A 26,147-nucleotide genomic window follows, 5' to 3' on the forward strand; every position below is an offset into this window, starting at 1 on the left:
ACACTCGCAGCTGTCTGGCTCTGATGTCACATCCTGATAGACCCCGAGAAAGAGGACTTGGCCCCGCGCCCGGGCGGCGAAGAAGCCTCCTGGGGGCTGATCCAGCCCTGCAAGTTCCCACCCAGGAATCCTGGACGTCTGACAGGAAACAGGCCAACAACTATCCCAAGGCCACTATAAGTCAAGCTCTCCCCCGCCTCACCCATGTCTCCCTCTTACCCCTTAAAACATCTCCTGGGGCTTTTTTTTTTTTTTTTCCCTTCTTTCTGCTCTCAGACATCTTGCAAATAGAAAATTCCTCATCCCTTGCTTCCCACCATCGCCAGTGCCTTTGAGCAACGCAGCAGTTTCATCATGAGATTAATAGTTCAAGTCCAGGCCTTCGTGTTTCCTTGTGTCTCAGCACGTCTGGAACCTGGAGGCGGAAATCAACCACAACACACCTTTTTTTTTTTTGTTTTAGTCTTTTATTTTATAAAAATGGAAATGTATTAACAAACAAGTTTATGTACCTACATTAGTGTTTGGATTGTACCATAGAAACACAGGCAGCGTGCTACTGGACACACAAGGCTATTGCACACGACACATTTCATACGACACAACAATTGTACATACATGTATTCATATATTTATAAAAAAAAACACACACACATCCAAGTGATACATTTTTACATTAGAAAAAATGACAAAAAAAAGAGGATAAGCAAACATCACGGAAGCTGCCAAAGTGCTTTTTTTTTAAAAAAAGAAAAAAAAAAAAAAGAAAACGTCCAAGTGTTCCTGAATGTTGCGCCTCATTTCGGGGCGTGGAAGTTAAGACGTCTTTGGTTTATGAGAAGAAAAAAAAAAAAGGTGTTTTCTTCACCAAACGACTGATGACATTAAATAAAGATTCTGGTTGTTTTTGTCTGGAATACACAAGAAAAAAAAAACGACAAAAAAACGTTATGGCTGTAGGCGTATGGCTAACAAACACAACTTGTTCGTGGCGACGCCGCGGTCAAGAATATCGGGGTCGATAATACTGTCAAAAACGAAAAAAAACACTTCATACATACATTCAGCCTGGTTTCCTCGCCAAAGGAAGTTGTTTTTTTTGTTGCTACAAACACAAATCGCTCGCTCTTCCTCGAAAGGAAACTAAAGATACAACAGTGAAAGCAGGAGGGACAGGTTAGCGTTAGCGATAATATGTTAGCGCTAAAAAAAAAATGAGCAAGAATTCATGCAGTACATGGAAGTCAAGGTTATATACGTAATATATGTATATATATATTTATATATATAGCCCTGGATGTTGGATGTTTGTCTTTCATACGACGTTCAGGAGGAAAAAAGAAGCTGGAAAAAATGTACCCTTAAGCGAATCTCGTTCACATTCTTTTTCTTTTAGTTTTCAGCCACGACTTTCTCGTCAAAAACACGACACGTTAGCATCAGGACGTAGCGCGCTAATACACAGTTGGAATGATGGTGAAGAAAAACACAAGTAGCTTTAGTCACCGTTGGGGTTTTTGCTAATAGTTATTGTGACGCTAACGGATGTGTTTATATTGTGATTTGTCGTCATAGTGGTTGTTTGTGCTTGCTAACTAGGAGTGATGCTAACATTAGCATTTGTGTATGAAAGTATATCAAGGCCAGAATGTTCAACAGTGGAATTAAAAATTTTAAATGTAGAAACTTTGATTTTTTTTTTAAAAGGAAATGTTGTTTTTTATCCATTTCATTATTTCTTTTGATAATTAAATTGAGTTCTTTCTATAATGAAAGGTTGAATATTTTCTTTTTGGAATAGTTTGATTCAATATTCGATATTTTCGAAAATGAATGAGTTTTTTTACACTTAAAGTTTGATATTTTAATAATTATTTGAAAGGAAAAATATATTTAATACATAAGAATATATGTCACCTTTTTATGTTGAATTTAAAAGCCTAAAATTGGAAAAATATTGAATTTAGAACATTTATTTTTTAGTAACTGGAAATAGAATATCAAACTCTATGTGTAAAACATGTTTCATAGCCTTTTAGATTCTATAGAAAAATGTTTTTACTACCAACCTCACATTTTAGTTTTTAATTAAAAAAAGGCTACAAATGAAAAATATTGAATTTAGAAAATGTAGTTTTCACAGAATACTCTATTAATATATATCACTCAATTTAGAAAATATTTGAATTGTCAAATAAAATCATTAAAAAAAAAAAGATTCAACCTTTCAATATACAAACTGTTGAACTTCAATCAAAGTAAATTCAAAGTTTCAACATTTGAAACGTTAAAGTCAATCATTCAATATTCTGATGGAAATCATATACTTTCATAAATCTGCTTCCTGTTGTGATATTGAGGTTCTTTTTTAATTCATATATTTTTTTCTCATTAACATTCAGTCGTTATAAATAATTCACTGTAATTCAAAAAAAGAACATTGTCGAATGCATCGGATTGTGTTTGTGGGGAGTGTTTAGCTTGTGTTGTGTTTTTTTTTGTTGTGGTTTGTTTACTGCAGAACATTTCTTGTGGCTCAGCGGATTAAAAACTGATTGTGGTTTCACAAATCTGTAACAAATGTCTCACATTTCTGCTCTTTGTCTCCTCACAGTCTTTTGTTCTGTATTGCACACACACACACACATTATCACGCACACACACACACACAATAACAATGTGCGTCATTAGACACCGGTGGTAATGTCCTGCATGATCGGTGTGGTCTGGTTTTCGTGTTTGTTGGTGCAGTGTTCCAGCGAGCTGGAGCTCTTGAGCGGCACCAGGCAGCGGTCGGAGGGTCGCCCGCTCTGCAGAACCCCCCAGCAGCACAGCACCCGCATGAACTCCTTCCTCATGTCCTTGCTGCGCAGCATGTAGATGACGGGGTTAAGTGCCGAGTTCAGCGTGGCGAAGCTGAAGAAGATGTCCGCCTTGGAGAGGATGGTGCAGGACCGTATCGTGCAGAAAGCGTCCAGCAGCAGGATGGTGAACGCCGGCAGCCAGCACATGATGAACACCCCCAGGACTATCGTGACCGTCTTGAGGAGCGAGTAGGCGTGAGAGTTGGTGGCCTCGTGGTGGCTGTGGCGCACGATCAAGTAGATCCTCACGTAGAGGATGACGATGGAGAGCAGGATCAGGCTGAAGATGGTGACCACGAACAGGATGTAGTACTTGGAGTAGAGAGGCAGCACCGCCGAGCACTCCGGCTGGTTGTTGATGCAGTTCCAGCCGATGATAGGAAGTCCCCCCAGCAGGATGGAGGTGACCCAGCAGGCTCCGATCAGCAGGAACATGCGGCACGTCTTGGTGGACCCATACACCTTCACCTTGGTGATGGCGATGTAGCGTTCGATGGCGATAGCCAGCAGGCTAAAGACCGACGCGGACAGGGCGATGAATGCCGTCCCCTCCCGGATAAACCACTGCACCGGCACCAACTGGAATGTCTTGGGGCCCGACAGGAAAATGTTGGCGATGTAGGCGGACCCGGCCAGCAGGTCGGAGAACGCCAGGTTCCCGATGAAGAAGAACATGGCGGAGTGGAACTTCTTGTTGCGGCAGACGGCGATGAGCACCAGCAGGTTCTCCAGGATGATGATGGTGCAGAGGACCACGATGATGATGTTGAGCTTGTTGAGCACGTCCTTCTCCTGCACACGCTTCTCCAGCTCCTGAAGGTTCTCGTTCTTCGCAAACGCATAGTAGGACGGGATGAGGCTTTTGTTGTAGTACTGGGAATACTTGCTCCTCATGGTGACGGGCCGGAAGAGCACAGCGGCGATTCGGCAAAGATTCATTCACACTGTGGAGATGCGGCGCAAGGCGAAGCCAGTAGGCACTGCCTCTGCACTGGGTCAGGACCAGGAGCAGGACCAGGACCAGGACCAGGACTGCTCGTCCTCCAGTCACGTCTCAGCAGCTCCAAGCGGATCACCTGCACAGAAAGATAGAGGACCTCGGTTAGCGACAACAAATCAAAGCATAGAACAGTGGTTATGGCAGCTACTTTAGCAACATTTTATACATTGGATGTTGTGAGGGGCCATCAAACAAAAATAAAGGGGGGGAAAGTATAAAATAAAGCAATAAAATCCAGTTAATATGATAAAATTATGATTTTATTGTATTTAAAATAACTTTTGTTAAAAAAAGAAAAGAAAGAAAACACACGTCTTGGTGAAATTCATATCGGCTAAATCTAGCAGTTTCATGGTATGATGCTAATTCTACTTGGTTACAGAATAAGCTAACTTGGTAGCTTGTATAAAGCAGTCAATGCCAGATGTAGCTAATGACGCTAACTCGGTTTTGTAGGCACTACTATTTTGGATATTTTCCATTTTAGAGATTTTTGCGTACGAAACAACAAAACTAACACACAACAAAACCCTGGAATATTGTGTCTTGTACCAAACAGTAAAGCTAACTTCATAGTAGCTACAACACTGCTAATGACCGATGTAGCTATGCTACATTTACTCAATGCTCCCACTGTCTGATTTAACTATTTTAACTATTATTTTTTCTTGAATCTGATATAAAAATGTTCTTTTTATATTCACTTAAATATGTATATTATAGAATTGCAACTATTGATAGTTAAACAAATGGAAGTTGTGAATATAAAATATAAAATATGTTGCTAAAATGGCTACAGCTTAAGCTATGTTGGTATAAAGTATAAGTAGACAATGCCAGGTTTAGCTAATGCAGCTAACTTCAAATTTAAAGAGAACATTTTTTTGTGGGAATATTGCTGCACTAAAACTAATACATGAAGTAAACAATGTTAGGTCACCTGGGATATTTACAAGAAAGCTCAAGATTTTCGAGTTGCGATAAATAACAATAATTCCAAATTCCTAAAGCAAAAACCCTATGGACTTATAAAGAGACTACTAATAAATAATGAAAATTAAATACGAAATAAAAATGTGTCTCAACGTCATCTACGTCTTCACGAGGGCCACGTACTAACTCTCAAAGGGCCGCTCGTGGCCCCCGGCCCAGGTTCTGGCAGAGATGAAGATCGATGAAGCATCTGTTTGTAGTTAAGAAACACAACTTGTTGAAGATTTCCAGTGGAATTTTTTCCGGGCAACAACCTGTTCCCGTCTGTTTATTCGCTCGATGAGTTCTGCCAAATAAAAAGACCATCTGGAGAATTTAACTCACTGAGACCGATCGATTCCACATTTATAACCAACTTTTTCTTCTCTATAAGCCTTTACTATTACATTGGTAGACAAATTTAAGATTTTAGATAAATTAAATTAATTGGTGACTTCAGTTACACGTAGAATGACGCTAAAGTTATTTAAACAGTATATGAAAAAATGTTTTTTGTTAAATCCCGTGTATGTACACTCCGGCCAGGTGGTGGCAGTATTGCACCCTGCGATGTTTCTCAGACTAAAGAAACAGTAACAGCTGAACTAGTGATTCATTTCTATGACATTTGTTGTTGTGCAAAAGCGTTTAAAATGGATTTGTGATCGCGTGAAGTTCAAAACTGCACAAGATCAATGTTTGACTTCGCTCCCTTGTCTGGAGGTGGAGAAATAGGGTCAGTTATTTTTTTTTAAGTAAATATATTTAAAGACAAACAAGTGTCTTATTGTTGAACATCGATCATGCAAGTGACGAATCATTACAATAACACGTTTGATCACAACTGTTTTTTTCCCCCAAAAGTCTTTAACTTATATTAATATTTACTTTATGAAAGAAAATTCGCAAAACTTTATTGAAGTTGATCATAATGTTAAAGTTTTAAAGTGCAGCTGTGTTTCATTGTTTCTTTGTTTTTATTATAGTAGTTTTTTCTTCCTCTTTTACACTTGATCTTTCAGCCATTTCTGTTAGTTTGTCTTTTCTTTTCTTCATTATATTCGTACAAATTCTTTGTCCAGTAAATCGTTAATATAAAAACAGAGTTCTATGTTGAGGATTTTCTAAATAAAATACATTCAAAATGGAATAAAAATAGTAATAAAAGTACAGTTTGCAAGGTTTCTTTCAAATTAAACCCTGGCTTTTTCTTTTTTTTTTACTGGCCCCTCATGACAGCCATGGTTAACAAGGGCCCCCCTCCCTCCACATATATTTATGTGTCTTTTGAGTGTGGGAATATGTTTTTAAACTTACATTTTTCCTTTTTTTTTTTAGATTGTATTGAATTCTTTACATGACTGCTGTGACATTTACACAAGTACTAGCTCAAGGTTGTGTGTCAATAAAACACAAATTCTTATAGTACAATGAAGTTTGGATTCTTCCGAGCGAGCATTAACCTCAAATCCTCCGGTGATGACCTTCAGGTGCGAGAATAAACGAGGACAAGCACTCAGACGAACGACTCCACTCGGACTCTAAAGGGGACATTCCAGTGACCCCGTCCGAGCACTCGCCTGTCAACACAAGGCTTTGCTGCGGTGAGTAAATCATTCCACTCCACTGGTCTATCTCAGCAGAACCTCCGCCAGAATTATCAGCTTGAAGTTTAGAAAAGCCGCCGCCGAAAGTGGAATATTCCACTATAATCTTTGAAAAAAAAAAACGACAACTTTCAAAACCACAGATTCTTACATAACATTTATGTTTTATGTGCTTTTTTTCATGGATGTAAACATGAAATTGCTCCTTAAGTCTTTATTATTAAGATTATGTTTAAACTAAATTAGAAGAAACTGTGATAGAATCGAGTTGTTTTGTCTTTTTGTTGTATTCAAACACTTCATTGGGACTATGAGTGATAGTAGTGAATTTACTTTACTTAATCTTTTTGTTTGTAAGCATAAGATGGGGAAGTAATACGTTTTATTTTAAGTTTTAAGCACAACATAGTCGTTAAAAAAATGTCATTTTACTTTCACAGCTTGTTAGATTACTCTGATATATCTGTATATACATCATTCAGAGTTATTTTGTTCATAACACAAACATTTTCATCCATTATTTCAACGTAGAAAAACACAAGGTTTTTTTCTTCACGCTTGCCGTGATGTAAGTTGCATCTTTGCAATGTAGTCTTTCACTATACAACCGCATACGGCAAGGAAGTTTTATTAATATTCGTTGTTTTTTTTGTGTTCTTTTTCTTGCAGTTTAACTAAAAGCATCTTTGGCAGGGAGATCTACTTAGATTTATTCTTCTTCTATCCTTGCCATTATTGTGTTAAATCTGATATTTAGAATGACAATTCAGTTCAGAATACCAAAAAATCCATATGCATGTATATGTATATATCTACAGAGTCCGCCTCTGAGCAAACAATTCAAAAGTATTGACGTGAACTTGTGTCCAAACATATATAGTCAATGCTATCCTAGGCCAAAAAACTAAAGACTCCACGTCATGCTTTTAAATACCATGATATTGAATGTTTTCACGTGTCGGTGACACATGAGGTCATTTTTGAAAACGCTAGGTCAGTACTTGACCATGACAGAGGTAGTTCCTCAAAGCTGAATTTCTTGAGCTATATATATATATATATATATATTCCCTCCTCACATCACTAAATTTTTTGTCCATGGTGTCGAACGAATGACACGCTGATGTCAGCACTTTTTGTGTAGCTTCCCTAAAGCTGACGACAAAAGGAAAAAAGATCTGGAAATCTAATTAAAAGGCGTCTGTCTCGGAGCTGTCGAATGTAACAGGACGCCCCGGCGCTGAGGTAACCCTAACCTCCGCTGTCTTCACCTCCACCTTCCGAACAGCAGGAGCACTTAAATCCCGAGAGGACCTGGAGCCCCCCCCCCCCCCCCGAAGGGCCCGGACAAAGAAGGGGCGAAGAGAGAGAGCATGCATGTGGAACGGCATCTGGACACAAAGGGCTGGAATCTGAAACATGACTTTGACGCAAGCTCCATCCATGTGACGCCTGAGACCTCACGCCAACACGCAAATGCGATTGGTTGCCGCTTATAATCAGCTCTGTGTGCCCCCCCCCCACCACCCCGCCCCCCCAGGCGACACTGTAGAACAATAGCCTCCTTCACTCATCTGTATCATAGAGAGATGTATTTACGACTTATCACCATCCTCCAGGACACTTTTTTTCTAATCTCATCAGAATCCGTCACTGAGCCGACTGTGTCAGACGCGACAGAGCATCAGTGTCTCCCTCGACCCCCGCTCCCCCCCCCCACACATTTTTGAAAAGATCCATTTGCGGGCGACTTGGACGCTCATCCGACGAGGCTCATAAAGCGTCCCGGTGGAGCGTCGGATCCCGACTGACGCGTCTGTCATCACCGGATTTGGTAGCGTGTGTTGAAAACCAGACGGGCTGGTTTGACTTCAGCAACTTTTCCCCGTCGCAGCCCCACACCCCTTCGCTCTACCTGCTACTAGCATGCGTTGCCGCGGCGATTGGTTCGACAGTAAGCGGAGGCGTTCTTTTGGGGTTTTTTTTTTTTTTTTCACCATCTGTCTACGAGTCCCACGTTTGACCCGGTAGTCGCTGTTTTTTTTTGACAATAGACAATGTCTTGTTTTCTAGTTCAACTCTTGACAGAAAACATCACGCCACGCGGAGTTTCATTCTGTCCCGGATTATTAAATTACATTTCTATAACCTAGTTAGATATAACTGGATCTTGTTTCTGGTCTTTGTTAAGTGCGTAAGCAGTATTTACAGGCGTACACAATCTTTTAGACTTGCTTTTTTTCCCGTCCAGTTTCACTTTTCATCCACAAAAAATAACTTTCTCCATTTTTTTTTTTTTTAAAGGGATCCATGATCTGATTACATTAGAAGAAACCGACGGTAAAAGTGGAACTTGATCCGAAATTGATGAAACTTTATTGATCCCTTGAGAAAATTCCTTTGGGAAATGAGATAATGTTACTTTGAACGTGTTGTTTAAGACGGTAACCTTGTAACCCACGTAAAATTTGTGACGCTGGACCACAGTAAATTGATTTTTTTCAAACCCTTAAATGTCTACTATGGCAGCAATTTTCTCAAGTATGACACTAATCAAATCTTGGCATTTATTTTCCACGTTCTATTTCGTAATATTTTAAAAATCTGTTAAACGTCCAGGTATTACAGTCTGTATTACAGTGTTTTGATAGCACGGAAATCCAAAGCAAATGGGAATTTGGTTATTTATTAATAAGAGACGGAAGTACACAAAATAATAAAGGAACATATCAAGATCTTCCTACAAAAGTACGTAAAGGTGAGTAAGTAAGTAAGTAAGTAATATTTATTTATATAGCGCTTTTCTAGACCAGGGTCACAAAGCGCTTAAACAATCAAAACAATACTCAATAAAGTATATATTTTAAAGGTCAAGATAAAACTGATAACAAAACAGGAGTTCCAGAAAATCAAGGAAAAGCCTGAACAAATAGAAACGTCTTAAGATGTTTCTTAAAGGAGTCAGTAGATCCATCAAGCGCAAAGAGAGAGGATATATAAAGGTATAAATAATGTGCGGTAGTACGTATCGTGAACTATTGAGTTACATATCACAACTCGCATCTAGATCCAATTTTTTTTTTCAATCTCTATGGTGGTTTGAGGGGTTTAAAAACCTGACCCAAATCAAGATATCTTCAACAATGACGCACATTTGTCGACCCATGTTTCTAGGTGTGACTTTTGTGTTTACCAAACATGTTTGGAGGTACATATGGTGACCCATTTATACAGAGCTTTGTGTTTGTGACGCCAATCCTGACCCATTTATGGATGCGGGTTTTATGATCCATGTGTTGAGTAATGATATCTATATCTTTATCTATATATAAATAAATAAATACACAGTTATGGAGGACCCAAGTGTTGGGGTTGTATTATGACCTTGGCTGCAACTATTATAAATGTAGTACATGTTTTCAGATATATTTATGTATGTAAAGGACAAAAAATACAAATAATAGAAAGAAAATATGAACTTTGACGTCATAATAAACAGTCGGCTGATTCCCTTTAAAGATAAACGGCTTTAGTTCACAACACAAATAGAAAAAAAATACAAATAAAGTGGATTTTACGCAACAAAAATGATCTGCCCTCCCTTTTATGAGCTACCTTGAAACTTATTTAATGATTACTCGAGGCAGGACAATGTTATTATGTCCAGAAATACAAAGAAAATGAGTGTAGATTTATATTGTGTTCATGAAAATGAGGGAACTTGTGTAGTTTTTACTCAAACAGGTCTTTGCAAAAGTTACACATCCTGTGTTGACAGAATGTCAAACAGGTGTGAAAAGAGAAAGAAAAAAACCAGACACGACGAGACGTCGCAAACATGACTTGTCCCCTCTTCAGGATGTCCTACCAGAGCTTCTCAGTATTAGCTTTTTTTTTCTCGCATTATTCTTTTGACACGAGGTGGAAACTTGGTACTTTCAGAACTCACTCGTCTCACCACGGAAGCAAAGTCATCACGCCAACTGACTTTCGTTGTGTATCGTTACATAACAATTGCTTTGCTTTCTTAAATAATATACAATGAATTACTGATGGTCTGTTATTAATTTATTTGATTAATGTCACCTACAAATGAATGAGAAAAGCTCTTATTTTATCATTTAAAATCATAATTTTGTTTGAAATAATTGATTATATAAGAAAAAAGGAATCTTTTAAAAGGTTAATTTATTGTTTTCAACAGACTTGAAAACTTGCTTTTCTAGTCATTGCCTGCAACCTTTAGTTTCCACCAGCAGGGGTGAATATCTCATTAAAAAATAGAAATAAAACATTAGGTCCACATGAAGTGCGAGAAGACCGACACACACAAGATCATTTTGCAAAAAGCCTACAACCAGAAACAGTTAAGTTAGAGATTAAAACATAGAAATTAACGTGTTGACTATAACAAAACTGGTTTAAAACTTTGCAACAAATGGTGTCAGGAGTGGAATGCTAATATGCGCAGGTGATCCTAGCTTTAATTCCAACGTTTCCCCCGACAACGATGTTGGCATTTTTAACGACAAACACGCCAAGGTGTCGTTGTCAGACGCGCTTTGTTTGTCGAAAGAATGTTGTGCCGCTCGCACAGCCACACAATCGGACTCCTGATCAAAAGATCTCGGACAGAGGAAGCTGCTGAAAGCTGATTCTTGTCGTTTCATCACCGCCGGCACAAAAGGCCGCAGGTGTTTTCCCCCCCGATACACCTGATAAGCCCCAATTAGTCCCGGCGTGCAGAGCTAAACCGGCGTCAACTTCACTGCTCCCCCCTCCTCCTCCTGTCGGCAACCAACACAAACTTTAGACTTAAACTCTCGACACACTCCACTCTTTATTTGTCGCTCCGGGTGCGACCGTTTGTGGTCCATCACTTCCTCTTCGATAATGACTTTTCAATGTTTGGTCCGTGACTCTGCGGTTCCTCAGTCGGCGGACGTGCGGCTAGAGTGGCCGCATGCGTGTGATTCTTTTTTTTTTTTTCGTTACCGTAAACAATGAATTTTGCGCAATTCCCCTGACACTCTATTTCAGAACGTCTTCGGTACCTAATTGTTCAGGTTTATATAGATTTGGTAGCACGTAGAAAAACAACACAAAGTACCAACTTTATGGCTGTATTTTAACGGAAAAAGCCTATTGTTTGGTTTCCTAAAAACCTGCTGCACATATTGAAGATAAAGAAAAACGTAATTTATTTCGTTTGTCGGATTTTAAATAGGATGAACGACAGTTACACCTTCTTGAGTTTAGTAAAGTCAATGGATACTAGTTATTATTTGAGCGTCAACTGTGAATACGACTCTCATGATGCATCCTGTGATTCTTCCATGCTCTGGAACTGAAAGACAAAATATGGCCCCCTCGGTTGTATCCTCTCGTCCTCAGTCATCGCCTGGATCTTACTGAATTTCATTGTTTCTATAGCTCAGAGTCACGTAGTCTTTGAATTCTGCAACGAGTCAAGTACTCGACAATACTACAAAGTCGTAACTGCTTTCATTTGTTTTGAAATATAATATGTCCAAACATCAGCTGCTGGAGTCGACTGCATCCTCTCATTCTCAGTTAATCACCGGGAATCTCGTAGAATTTAATTGTTCCTTCAGCTCCGTTGGAAGTAATGACCGCTGCCATCTAGTGACTGGAGGATTAATTGCAACACCAAAATGAACACATGCACTGAATATTTGCTTCGTGTAATTGTAGATAAAAATCCAGATATGTGGGTCATTGGTTAAGGTTATTATAAGTCAGAGCTTCAACCTCGTCAATCAGGTGAGTTGCATTAGAAAAACAGTCAAAACACAAGACAGAAAAGAGTGTGTATTGAGTCGTGTCTATTAAACGTGTTGCGATACGTCGATCTTTTGTCGGTGCTGAGAGGGAAGTATTGTGGTTTCACGCTGCAACGGGAGAGGATTTATGAGCCGTCATTTTTTTTTTTTTGAAACGGTGTTAAAGGTATAGTTGTGGTTTTTTTGAGGGGGAAAAAAATGTCCAAATCCAAAAAGATTTGGTCGAGTGTCGACACGTCGCCGGGTTAGAAACCGCAACCTTTCTTGAGAAACGATGGGAAAAGATACTTTAAAAAAAAAAAAAGGGTTGCTTAACTTCTGCAACTCTGATGATAGTCATACGCCGCTGCACAGCCTGACTCGTCCAGACAAGCCTTATTTTATTATGGTCTGTATATCAATCCAGTGCACTCTCTTCACAGTCCATTACGAAGCCTCGGGGGCGGCGTGGAATCTTTTTCACATTAACTACATTATTGATCCGCCGCGGTCCATTTCCAGGAAGCGCCGTTAATGTTTCCATCCCCGAGAGGAATCCAGGCCGGTGGACGCATGAAGGTCCAAATAATCCTCGGTTCTCTTCGTCAAAACTGCTCTTATCTGGAGCTGCCGCTCTTATCTGGGGAACATGCCTCACTGCTGAGCGACTCGCCGATAACCAGATTAAAACTCTGCTGATGTCTAAACAACAACTAAATAAAAACAAACAGTTTTGTACCAGCGGAGCAGGAGGGTACGTTTGATTCCATAAATAAAGGATTTGTCATCCTTGTGGCGGACCGAGATAAAACATTATCCTGCATTCCAGCGTCGATTATTTGGAACTGAGCAAAAAAGTACTTCTTAAGTCCTTTTAATTCAGAGACGTTTAGAGTTTTTTTTTATTTTGATGCAGTTAAACTGGAAACCGTTGAAAACAACTTGTTATTGTAACTGTTGAGTTGGTTTATATGTGGTCATTCTTCAACAGGAAGTGAAATCGGTTTGAATTTTAAAATCTATTTAAAACATTTCTGCGGTTTTATGTAACTTGACCAAAGAAACCCAGAAAAAATTTCACTCAACTTCTTCAATGTACGCGATTTATTTCTGAATTTTTACAAATTTAAAAGATTTTTCAGTTTAAAAGAAAACATCTGGACTGTTTCATTACACAGTATGTACTGGTCTGCTTTCTGATTCTCTTTTTAATCCAACTACATGTATTTAAATCTATTGCGGACCACTTAGAATGACTTGATGGGCCAGATTTGGCCCCTGAGCCTTGAGTTTGTGAGTCCAGGTTTTATACCGAGGAGACAGAAAAACAACTTCTGGCTTCACTAAAGAGACGTTATGCTTTTATTACAATGTTAGGGAAGTGAAAAGTGGGTTTCTTTCCTCAACACCTTCACAGATAAAACAAAACCAGAACTGAGAATTGCTTCTTGCACTCAAGATTTTGGTATTTCCAAATTTGTGTCTCGCCACTTTTGATCATGGATTCATTTGTTTATTTTAACGTGTTCTTGAGGACGGTAATAATTTGTTGACTCAATCATGGGGTTTATGTGCAGTTTTCAGTAAACATTGTTTAGTTTAAAGTCATCTCCTAATTAAAATGGAACTTTTTCACTTGTTTTTCCCATATTTTTGGCTTTATTAAATGAAATACCTTTTTTAGCATTTGAAATATTGTTGATCGCCATGAAATCAGTGGTACAGAAGGTGCCAGTGGCGTTTATACTTGCACAATAGACTGCAAGAAAAGCTTGTTTTATACCAGTGAGATGGACGTATCTTCAAATGACTCGCGGAGCCAGATGGTTATTTCATTTGATCATTTTCCTAACAGCATGTTTCAGTCATTAAAGAGACAGATTCGCAGATAAACGACAACAAACACCTTGGTAGTTGCGAGTAATTACAAAAAAAAGTGTCCACAGATGTCGCTCTAGTGTCTTTTTTAATCACAGCGCCATCTAACGTTTAACTGCTTTAAGAGTTTATTTGTAGCTTCTCGGTTAAGGTCGGGTCTTAATGTCGCATTCCGCTTGTTTTTAAAGCTGTTCCCCTTCACTTCAGAGGAGGATCTTGGCTCAGATCTTCTAAACACACCATCAAGCGACACACACCAGATCAACTCTGTTTACCGTCCAACTCTTACGTCTGATTTACGGCTTTATTTCCCGCGCGCTTATGGGAAACCATCGCTGAAGGCGAAAAGGAATCCGTCGCAACAGGCGGTTATTTTGGAAGGGAGAAGGGACACGATTTCAAAACGCATGAAGTCATCGCAAAACTTCCATTAAAGAGGAAGTGCATGTTCACGAGTCGTGACTTTCGCCCGCTTCGCTTCGGAGGATGTGAGGTCGCGACACATTGGGGGGCGCGTGGCCTTAATACGGGGCTTTTAATTAGGGATTACCCTTTCGCTTTGACAGGTTGGCCTCCTTTTTTTTCTTGAGGCCGTCCTTCTGTCTCGAAAAAAACCCCAAAAATAAAAAGCGCTTCATTGTGCATTTTAGTAAGAATTTTCGTGGTTTGTCTGTAGGTCGGTTGTAACTTTGGTTTATTTTTGGCAGACGAAAGGGTTGTATTTTTTTTTTAAAGCAGACAAAGAGGTGCAAAAAAAAAGAAGGGCATCGTAGAGCCCCAGGATCCCGCACAGACCCCCCCCACCCCCCACCCCCATGTCTGCTCCACTGTCGAGGGATGAGGTTGGGGGGGGAGACGGGGGGTGAAGGGGGAGGAAATAAACGTGGCGCCTCAGAGGCAATTACTGTAATATCTTCACCTCATGACCGTCTCTGTCAACTTAAAGTCCTACACGGTGATTCTACGATTCACATTTAAAGCTTCTTCCCTGGAATCATCTTCCTCCTCTACACCCCCCCCCCCCCCCCCCAACCCCACAACCCTGCAACCCCACGCCACGGTATATTTTCAACTCAAACCACCACACATCAAACACGACGGCCGCAGAAAGGCGATTAAATGAACATCAAGAACGGGTTACACATCTGGGCCAGACATGTTGTTACCGTCGACTATTAAAGATGTCATTACAGCACTTCTTCTTTTTTTCTTTTTTTTATAAGGTACTTTATATTTACACGGCAACACATCGCGGTGCCAGCCGGCTTCGGTTACAAGATGATTGGACTGCAAACACACACCGTTGAAGATGAGACCAGTTGTGTTGTTTTTATAGCAAACACAGAATCTCACATCTGCTGAACACCACCAACACTGATCAACATACGGAAACTTTAAGGATAGAACAGTTAATTGGTAAACGGTACTGATGTTTGTAAGATGTTTATATATTTTATAGCTTTAATTGCATACAAATATCCTACCTTTTGTAATATATATATATTTTGTATTTCTTTAGGACACCATTTTTTTGTCTGTTTCCCCAAATGTCAATTTATTTTACAGTTAATGACCCTGAGATCGCAAATACAATATATACAATACAAATAAAATATGTATATAAACAAATATTAAATATTATTTTTTTCTTTAAATGTGTATGTGCAATTTATGTTTTGAACCTCTGGGTATGATACGTTTTTTTCATATGTTTTAATATAAAAAAGGTGCAGTTTTAAGGTCAGTTTTCCCTTTACATTTCCTATAAAACTATTTTTTTTAATTATATTTTATTTGTATAATAATTAGATCATCATCGTTTATGAATTATATTTATTTTAACATTTTTTATATTTTATTGCATTTTTTTAATATATATATTTCCTCACAAAAAAAGAAAGCATTATTTATTTTTATCCTATTGTTATAAAAAATTAGTTTGGGGGTATTTTCAATTTTTACAGTGATTATATTTATATGTCACCTGGTATGTAAGTGATTAAAACAACATAATAACAGCTCATTAAATAAAATGAAATTAACTGCTTATTATATTTCTCCTGTATAACTTATATTTAAGTGGATAATTCACACCTTGCCATAATAATTGAGGGGGATTTCCTTCCTCTACAACATTCCTGCTTGTCTTCTGTTACCGCGATAATGCAGATGAATTTGTTTAAATCCAGGTTGTTCCTCTGATGGTTAAAACTATATAAAAAAAAAAAAGTCCAGACCCTGGATCAGCGGTTAACCACACATGTGATGCTTGTGAGTTTTTTGCATGTGTTTGAGGAGTAATTACCAGGTGATTACAATCGTGTCTGCGGTTACGACTTAAGTCCGTATGTGTTGTGTTGTGTTGTGTTGTGTTGTGCGATCGATTCAGGTTTCACGCCCGTCCTTCCCTCGCCATCGACGTCACCAAGAGGTATCTGCTAATGAACGGCTTTGAACCTTCTCGCCGCTTCTATTCTACCTGGAACTCCGCCCCCTTCTCGGGTTCTGCTGCCGTGAGAGAGGGTCGTTGATTATGTGCGGCGTGTTATGACAAGAAAGGTGAGACGTGACGACATATATGCTCGCGCAGGGATGTAAAAAAACGTGCTCGAGTTCACACATCGTGACACAAACGGGTCTTGATTGCCACGAGGGCCGATAAGATGGTGAAATCGGCGTCCAGGGGAAAAACAAACCGACTTTAAAAAACAAATCCTAGCGTTGCCGGGGAGAACAAACTGTTGTGTCCACACACTTCTTCTTTTAGCCTCAAACGTTTCTACTCCTTCTACTATTTCATTTTTTTTATCTGCAATAATTTGCACCGCAGTGACAAAACTATGATGTTTGTTTGATTCCCTGGCAACCTCACCAAAGCACGTCGTGGCAGAAAAATCAAGGAGATTTATTTTTCACGTCACTTTTTGGCTCCGGCGAAAGCTTTTTTTTTTTTTTCCATGAGCAGCAACTTGGACTGCGAACCTCCGCCAGAAACCCGGAGCTCGCTGGTGTTTTGAGTGGTTGTCGTATTAGTTTTTAAAGTCAACAGCCGCCACTTCCACTCTGTCCGTCCGTCTGAGCGGAGAAGTCTGGCCTCCGCCGCGACCCCGGGGTCAACGCCGTCATAGGAAGACTCACGTTGAGCCATTCAGACAACCGCAAAAAAAAGTAGCATTTAGCGAAAAGAGGCCAAACAGTTTTGCCTCACACGGAGCTTTAGAAGAAAAAAAACATGCTGAAAAGAGGCAGTGTTTTTGATGCAAGATGACATTTGAAACTAGTAACCTTTGCTACCTTTAATTTCTTGCTTTATTTCTACTTTTTAACAAGCTAAGCTAAAAGCTAATTCCTCGATAATATTCTGAGGCCATCAAATGAAGTTGTTTTTTTTTTTTGCGTTAAGAGTCCACTGTTGACCTCGTAGATCTTTTTATGAGTGTGACAGCTTGTTTAGTAAAATGCTACCTTAAGGGCAACCACTCTACAGTTAGCAATAAACGTTAGCTAACGCAACAGTTGTTGTCGGTATGTTTGAGAAAGACATCGTTGTATTACATTGGATTACTTGAGCTGTCTTTTTTTAGTTGGAAATTGTATTTGGGGTTAAGTTAGCTTGATGATAATCATCCAATATCATTTATATTTTGTGTCTTTTATTGTTTTCCTTTTGTATTGCTATTGTACTTTATTCTGTGTTTTGTGTTTTTTTTTTTAAATACTCCAAAATCTTATCTGATTATTTTGTCAGATAAGATTTTTCTCAGATATACTGTATTTCCTAGTTGAGGACTGAAATTTGCATTTAATAATATCTATATCTGCCACTTCTTTAAACGCTTTCCCACTTTAAAATCTAAATCCCTTCCATTTTGACCAATATTTCAAGATGTCAAGATGAATTGTCGATATTTACGAAGTGGGATCAACATTTAAAGTAACATTTTTGAGCCAACAATACTTATTTACTTTTGTGGGCCCCATGTGGATATTTAGTGGGTCGGATTTGTACCCCCGGACCATGAGTTTCAATCTTATTATAATTTATTTGTTATATTTATCCTAATAAATGGTTTATAAATTGGCTTTTGTTCCTCATAAAAGGTACACTTAGGATAAACCTTCCCACTTTTAATTGTCGCTGCCAGGATTTGAGTCGAAGAAAAGGCTGAAAACTCATAGAAAAGAGATTAGGAGACGGTAAATCACGGGAAAATCTTCCACCAGGTCCTCAGAATGAACTGTTACAAAAGGCCTTTTTTGACTTTCCACACAAGAAGAACCTTTGAGCCAGACTCCCCGGAGCTCCGGGGCTTTTTTCACTGGCTGCGGCGGACAATTTCTAAATCCAAGAAAAAGGTCTCCAGCTAACTTCTGGATTTGGGTGAGGGTGATGCATTGAAGCGGTTCCTGCTGAGTGGTCCAGCTGCACAAACAAAGCTGACGGGATAACAAAAGACCTCCAGGAGAGGGGAAGGAGCAAAACCAGAAGAGGAGCATCTTCAGCTTCTGAGGAGCCACTCTCAATTAACAGTTAATGACTTGCCCTGATCACCTTTTCCCGACCCGGGTTCATAAATCACACCGAATGACCTCAAGTGGAACTGCAAAGTGCCTCCAAATTGTAAAACCAGATTGGACCTGGACCTGCAGGTTTCGCAGATGCCAGGGCCGAGCTCAAAAACACATTTTCTGCTCCGCTTCCAAACTGGCTGCTTTTTGTCGGATAGAAGAAGAGGAACCGCTCCAGAGGAGCATCAGGGAAACCCTGGCATGCTGCTACAAGCATCACGACCTGGTCCTGGGAAGGCGGCGGTGGTGGTGGTTGGGGTGGGTGGGGGGGCGTATGTGCGGGGAGGTGGGTCCTCATAGTTTGTTCAAGTCCCTCAAGTGGAAAAAGGAATGTAACGGGAGACTTTTAAGCTAATGGATCCTTTCGTTGTGAACAACAACACGGCCTGCGAAAGACGCTTGCGTAAATGTTTACGTTATCAGGCGACCAGCGGTGACGGCGGCAGGTGGAGTCGGTCGGAAAACAGTTAAAAAACAGAAGGAGCCATATTTCTTCCTCAGATGTGAGACACTCCCAGCTCCTGGCTGTGAATCAGAAACTAACATGCTGTCAGCTTTTCTGTTGTGACTTGTGCTCCTGCAGCTCGCGAACAGAAGGCGTTTATTTTTTTTTCCTCCTCTCCGGTCGCCACACCCTGAGAAAGTGTTTTTCACTGTAAAAGCGAGACCCAGCAAGAAATAAACCCCAACGTCGCGCTGCTGTCTGCTGGACGCTATTAATATCCCCGACGAGGAAGAAGTCTACAGCGCCGCTATTGTCTGTCTCCGGGTTCGATTCCTCGCTCAAGTGAATTGACCTCCAGTTTCGTTTAACCAGGCTCCAGCCCAGGTGCCTCTGGCGGACCCCCCCAACCCCACACCCTTCTCTGATCTCCCCGTGTTGTTAGCCCTCCAATCTATCTGAATAAAGTGGTTTGTGTAGACGACAATAGAGATGTCATCCTCCCAAAGGAAAAGTTGTCTTACAGCTTCTTGTTTCTGGACCGCTCCCAGGCCTCGGCTGAAACCCGAGCATCCTTCTGGGGATCCACACCACCCTCCCTTTTCCACCCCGTCCCAAGCCAGCAACCCCCTAGTGACCCATCCCAAGGAAGAAGAAAAAAAAAATCCCAGTTCCCACAGCTTTTATTGCTATTAATTTATTTATGCGTCCGAGGCGCAACAAGTTGTTTATACAACTGATCTATTTGTCTCCGCCGCACGCTATACCCCGGAGAATCTACTTTCCACGGTCCGAGAAGGACAAAAAGGGGGCGGGCTTAGCAACTTCATTAAAAACCATGATTGTCAATCGGAAAGGCCACCCATCACTTGTGAACCAGACCAACGTTCATATTAAGAAACAAAGAAATGGACTTTATTGGCATTAATTCCTAAATCAGTTGAAGGTATTGGTTGCAACTTTCCCTGATTTTTAATTCAGCAACCAATCGATACATATATATATATATAATTAATACTATAATTAATACTATAGGTAATACTTGGCTGTACTTCTTCGGCGTGCATTGATGCATGCATCGTCATTGGACTAAGCAGGGCCAACCTACCTTTTTTCTATTGTACAGTTATTTATTTGTATTATGTATTATACAAGTATTTGTTTGCACTTTATTTAGAAATAAAATACAAAAATACATATTAAGGTATCACTGATAATGTCCCTGTATTTACTTGGTATCGGATGAATATCAAAATATGCGCACGCTACTACTGGATTGAATGCTGTCGCAATCCTGTTCATTAACATGTAAATGTCAACTGACATGTTCCTTCAAGAACGTTCTTCATCCAAACATGCCTTTTCAAAAAAAAAGTCATCGATAGTTTGACTAATTCTGAAACTAAACAGTGACTAATCCCAAACCAGGTCATCTTCTCGGAGTCTTGAAAAGAAGAAAAAAAATCAGGTTTTTCCTGTCAGTGAAAACACAACTAATCTGGTCAAGGCTCACATCTTTCGACCACAATCACCCCCCCACCCCCCTCCCCACGACAAGAAACAACACTTTTAAAAAGGCGTCGATGACACGCGTCATCACCTGAGGTTTTTGCTTAATGAGTCGTCAAATCCTGTCATCGGCAAAGAACCAGATGATCAAACTCTCTATTTCTTTCTGCCCTTGCGGTGAAACCGAACAGTAGTAGAAAAGTTCTTACAACCAGAGTTATGACTCGGCAGATGAATGACAGGCTGCGTGTGGCCCTTGACTCTCTGCACTCCAGGGGGTGCCTCTGGAAAACCCGTGTTTGCGGGATCTTGGCGAGCTTGTCCGGGCCGTGGTCGGGTGGCGCTGTTGTCCCCGTGCAATGATCCGTGGCGACACTGACAGCCTGCGGTTAATGCCTGCTGGTCAGCTTGCATGTGTGTGTGTGTGTGTGTGTGTGTGTGTGTGCATGATGGAGGGAACACCTGGGCCCTTTGGTTGCCGTGGACAAACAAACCGACCTGTTCTTGTGCAACGGCGTCGAGGGTGACTCCGTTGACAGGGTTTTCGACACCATCTAAGTACCTTCTGCTAAAAGCCACAGAGCGAGTTTTCCTCTACATTCATGATGCTATCACGGTGTGTTGTTTGCCCTCCAACCAGCATTAGAGGGTTTAGGTTTTCTCGCCCGCGTACCCTGGACTTTAGATGACTTCCTTCCCCCCGGATAATGAGCTCAAGAAGGAAAGAGAGGACCAACCAACCACAGGAGGAGAGAGAGCGTGATGGATGGAGGCTTTTATCTGGGCAATAAACACCAGTCCCTCCTTCTTATCATCTTATCTATGATTCCAGGATGCCTCAGTAGTAGGACTTCTCACACCTGCGTATCCTCTGCTACAGGGGTGTCAAACTCCATCAGACAAGGGGCCAAATTGGTTAAAAAACAAACAAACAAAAAAACAGTCTTAACTAAATGTTACCAGAATTATGCTAAGCTTAGCTTAGCATACTATCCTTACATTCATACATTCCTTGTGTGTCTCTGAACACATGGGTGTCAAACCCAATCATGCAAGGGCATCAAAGTATAAACTGAGTCCAGTTTTGGGGGCCAAAAATGTACATGCATTCGTGACTGAAAGTTTCAAACAAAATGGGCCTAAATTGTTGGCAAAAATGGCAAGTTTTAGCATAAATCTGCATTTCCCAGATGAATTCTTAACATTTGTAATCTCACTCACTGTCTGAAAAGCAGTTTGACGGATGACTCAGGATATCAACCTATGCTAGTAAGTATAGCCACATAAATTGACCTTGCAGGGGGCAAATTTGGCCCCCCGGGGCCATAGTTTTATCTTGTTGTTTTTTTTCACTTTAAGCAAAATACGTCAGCATTTCCATCTATGAAGTTATGACTTGAGGTACACATTGCTTTAAGATCAGTCAAAATCATGGTAAGATATCAAGCAGAAGCGTGTTGGTATTACTCAGCGAGGTGCGCCTTATAGTCCGAAAAATACGGTAATAGTTTACCCTCATATTCCTGCCCATGTTGGTAAAGTTATCTGTTAATATTTTTGTCTGTCATTGAACATTAAATGAACGTCGTCAGAACTCTGAATAGCACAACAGCGGTTTCGGAATAATGCCCAGCGTTCTACTCCGGTTACCCCACGACAAAGAATGACCTTATTTTTTTGGGGGGGATGAACGCCAGATTATACTGTTCGTACAGTTTCTCATTCCAGTTGCGACAGCTATAGATCCGCATGCAAACCAACATCAATGTCAGGATGTTTACCTTCTCTGCATTAAGTACTTGAACAATAACTACATCATCTGGTCTTTGTGTTGAGGAAAAAAAACAAACAAGCGGTGATGCAAGACGAGAGGAATTTGATTTCGAACATGGAGAGCGTTTAATCCTGGAGTTTAATTAAGAAAATGTGTTTCCATGTTTGCTCGGCTGTTTCTATTTGACATCCAAACGAGTGACTGTTGGGTTTGTGAGTCATTGTGTGGTTGAGGATTTTCGACTGAACAGGTTTGAACTGCAGGCTCTTGAATCGGGGAGTTCATCTTTAAAGTGTGTTACAACCCCATTTTTTGTGTGTGTGTGTGTGTTCACTTTTAAAGCCCCCCAACATGTGGACAATGAAAACGACAAGAAAGTGTGTTAAGTCTTGCTTTTCACATATTAAGTCCCGACACAAGAGGAGGGGATAATGGGGGGCTTTTGTCTTATTAATATATGGTTTCAAAACAATGCCCACTTTAGAGTGACGGATGAACAAGCCTCGACAACGACGAGGGGTCACGCAGGAGGAGGTGGGGGGCCACAGCAGGCTGTGCAACGGCTTGGAGGAGCCCGATTGACATGCGTTTTTATAAATGATCAAAAAGTGGTTTAAAATGTTTTTTAAAAGAAAATACTCTGCAGAAGCTGGAGGTGGATGTAAAATATCACTGTCATGTTCCACTGGAACACTTTTACTTTTATTCAATCTCTAAACACCGATCCAAAAAAAAAAAGAAGCGGATTTTGTTACTCACCCCATGAGATAGACCAACATGTTCCGAGTGTCTCCACGCGAGTGTGTCCACGGAACCCAAACAAAAAGAAAGAAAAAAGAAAGAAACAAGTCTGCGTCCTCGGATCCACTTGGACTTGTTCTGTCTTTTCTTTAGAAAGTCTGCGCGCTCGCGCGTAAATCCATACCGGTTACAGAGACGCGTGCGTGTGAGGGGGGAAGACGGTGGAAAGTGTAAAAAAAAAAACCTCTCTTTTCTGTGGGGGAAAAGTGGGGATGATCTTCTCGTTCAGTGAAGCCCACGATCCATCTGATCGTCCTGCCGCGTCTGTGTGAACAACAGAGGAGCGTCAGGGAGGCGTGCACACACACACACTTACACACACACACACACTATCTCACTCTCTCTCTCTCTCTCTCTCTCTCTCTCACGTCACGCGTCCATAAAAACTACAGCGTGGAAATATCACTGTCTTTTGTGCACGATTATTGCGGAACAAAACGGTTTTTTTTTTACAGGGGTTTTATTTCTGGACTGGTTCTTTTGTGACAAATGAAGTCCAGATGTTCGCCTCCTCCTCACTTCCTCCCCACGGCCTCGGTTTCCTCGGCTCGAGCTGCAAATAGAAAGCAAGAAATACAATAAAGAAGGGGCAGCATGATCTCTAGACAGGACTTGAATACTTATAGACTTTTATTTTGGAATCTACTTTTGGTTTTGCTTGTAATCCATGCGTTTGTTTCTTCTCGTCTGGACTATTGTAACAGTTTGTTTTCATGTCTTAACAAGAAGGATCTGTATCGCCTGCAGTTGATACAAAACTCTGCAGAGAGAATTCTGACCTGCTCTCGTAGAAGAACTCACATTTCTCCGATCCTTAAAACTCTTCACTGGCTTCCAGTTTCTTTCAGGATCAACTTTAAAATTCTGGTTCTTACTTTCAGATCTATTCATGGTCAGGCTCCTCCTTACATCACTGATCTGATCCAGCCTTACACCCCAGCTCGGGCTCTGGTTCAGGACCAGAGGAGAGAAATCCTTCCAGACTGTTGCTCCTAAGCTTTGGAACAATCTTCCTCTCTCTTTGCGCTTGATGGATCTACTGACTCCTTTAAGAAACATCTTAAGACGTTTTTATTTGTTCAGGCTTTTCCTTGATTTTTCTGGAACTCCTGTGTTGTTCTCAGTATTATCTTGATCTTAAAAGTATATACTTTTTTGAGTATTGTTTTGATTGTTAAAGCGCTTTGTAACCCTGGTCTAGAAAAGCGCTATATAAATAAATATTACTTACTTACTTACTTACTTATCTAGTCCTGCAGAACTTCCACCTCTCATCTGCTCTCAAAAACCGTGTTAAAAGTGATTTAAAAATGATTCAAACTGTTAGCAAAAATGTTTTGAATTACATTAAACATTCTTTTAAACTTTGTGGAGTTTGTATGTTCTCCCAGTGTCGCGTGGGTTTACTCCGGTTTCCTCCCACAGTCTAAAAACATACAGAAGTTCATTGAAAACTTGAGGAAATAGTCCATAGGTATGAAGGTGTGTGTGCGAATGGTTGTCTGTCTTTGTGTGGCGTCCTGCCCAGGGTGTCCCCTGCCTCTCGCCCAATGAAACTGGGATCGCGACCCCAGGATAAAGCGGTAGACAATGAATGAATGAATGTTTCAAACTCTTCTTTGGTCTAAATCCCCCACTTTTTCTAATTGTCAAGAAGGATATTGCGGATATCTTTAGGTAATATTGTGAATATTATACAGTATATATATACAGTACGTAAATATAAATATTAATCAAAAAAACACATTAATAGATTATTTTTTCTCCTGTTGTTTTCGGTCTTCTTAAGGAATTCCCTTTTTTTGTGCACACATGAGATGGAATCAGAATTAAAAAGAGACAATAGACAAAAAGAACAAAGTTTTAGACACACTCTTTCATTCAATGTGTTTTCTTTATTTCATTAGATTGTAAACTATCGCTGAAGGCATCAAAACATTAAAATAATACATGCAATTATGTAATTAAAAACCCTCAAAATAATAATTTTAAAACTGAAATTTCTTGAATTTCATTTTAATAAAAGTACAACTTCTCATACAAAATCATGATTTATGCTCAGTGTAACACCCGCAACACTGGCTATTACAAAGACACTGATTCTTTAAGTGAAACAGAAAGGAGATAGATAGATAGATAGATAGATAGATAGATAGATAGATAGATAGATAGATAGATAGATAGATAGAACTTTATTGATCCCTCAGGAGGTCTCCTTTGACGTCCGTCATAACGGCAACCAAGGTCTCAAGCAGGTTCCACGACAATTTTATGTGATTAATTCTCTTTTTCATAGTTACATATGCTTCATTAAAACTTAAGCATACCACCCCGTAACATGTATTGAATAGAACAAGTTTTAAATAGACAGAGAAAGTGACATTTGAAACCAAATGGTAAACTTGCTAGCGAAGCCAGCCGTTAACTGCAGTCTTCTGGGGTGGGATTCAACACCCCATAATATATGTTATCATATTTCATTGACAGTTGTTGTAACATACTTTATGTTATGGTGTGTTTTTAATCATGTGACGTGAGCTCCTTGGCAGAGGTATGTCCTGTCTAAGTGATTTGTTGTAAGTAGGTATAAAAGAGGTGATACTATACACATTACAACATCACTATTTACACTTGTATTATCTAAATGCCTCAAACACATTTGTTTTCTGGTCACCGGGTCACCTTGACCCATAGATGAGACAAGTGGTAAGAGAGGAAATAAAAACCAGATTAACTTTTGACGCTGAGCATTAAAATTTCGATAGATTGTAATCTGGTTTTGATTTAACTTGTCTGGTTGTGAGACACCTTTAGCTATTTTTTATGCAATAAGTGCCTTTTTTTGGCATGATAATTATAAACAAGATAAAATAATTATCGAATCTACGCTGCTCGTACTGTTTAATGAATGTTTATCTTATATTATATATAAACATGTCAGAAGAGAA

The 26,147-nt window shown here is 40.0% G+C and overlaps 1 protein-coding gene across 1 annotated transcript; it reads right to left on the reverse strand.

The window, feature by feature from the left end:
• Window positions 1-444: 444 nt before the first annotated feature.
• Window positions 445-23,472, reverse strand: s1pr2 (sphingosine-1-phosphate receptor 2). Its single transcript, XM_087809797.1, has 2 exons — window positions 23,158-23,472; window positions 445-3,940 (listed from the first exon to the last, which is right to left on the reverse strand). Exon 2 carries the CDS (start codon window positions 3,801-3,803, stop codon window positions 2,688-2,690), a length of 1,116 nt encoding a protein of 371 aa, XP_087665923.1. The 5' UTR covers window positions 3,804-3,940; window positions 23,158-23,472; the 3' UTR covers window positions 445-2,687.
• Window positions 23,473-26,147: the final 2,675 nt, after the last annotated feature.

Source organism: Callionymus lyra, chromosome 15, assembly GCF_982586985.1.
Source record: "Callionymus lyra chromosome 15, fCalLyr1.hap1.1, whole genome shotgun sequence".
Classification (NCBI taxonomy): domain Eukaryota; kingdom Metazoa; phylum Chordata; class Actinopteri; order Syngnathiformes; family Callionymidae; genus Callionymus; species Callionymus lyra.

Coding starts and splice junctions, on each gene's coding strand:
- s1pr2 (XM_087809797.1), bottom strand. CDS start 3,803: ATGAATCTTTGCCGAATCGCCGCTGTGCTCTTCCGGCCCGTCACCATG.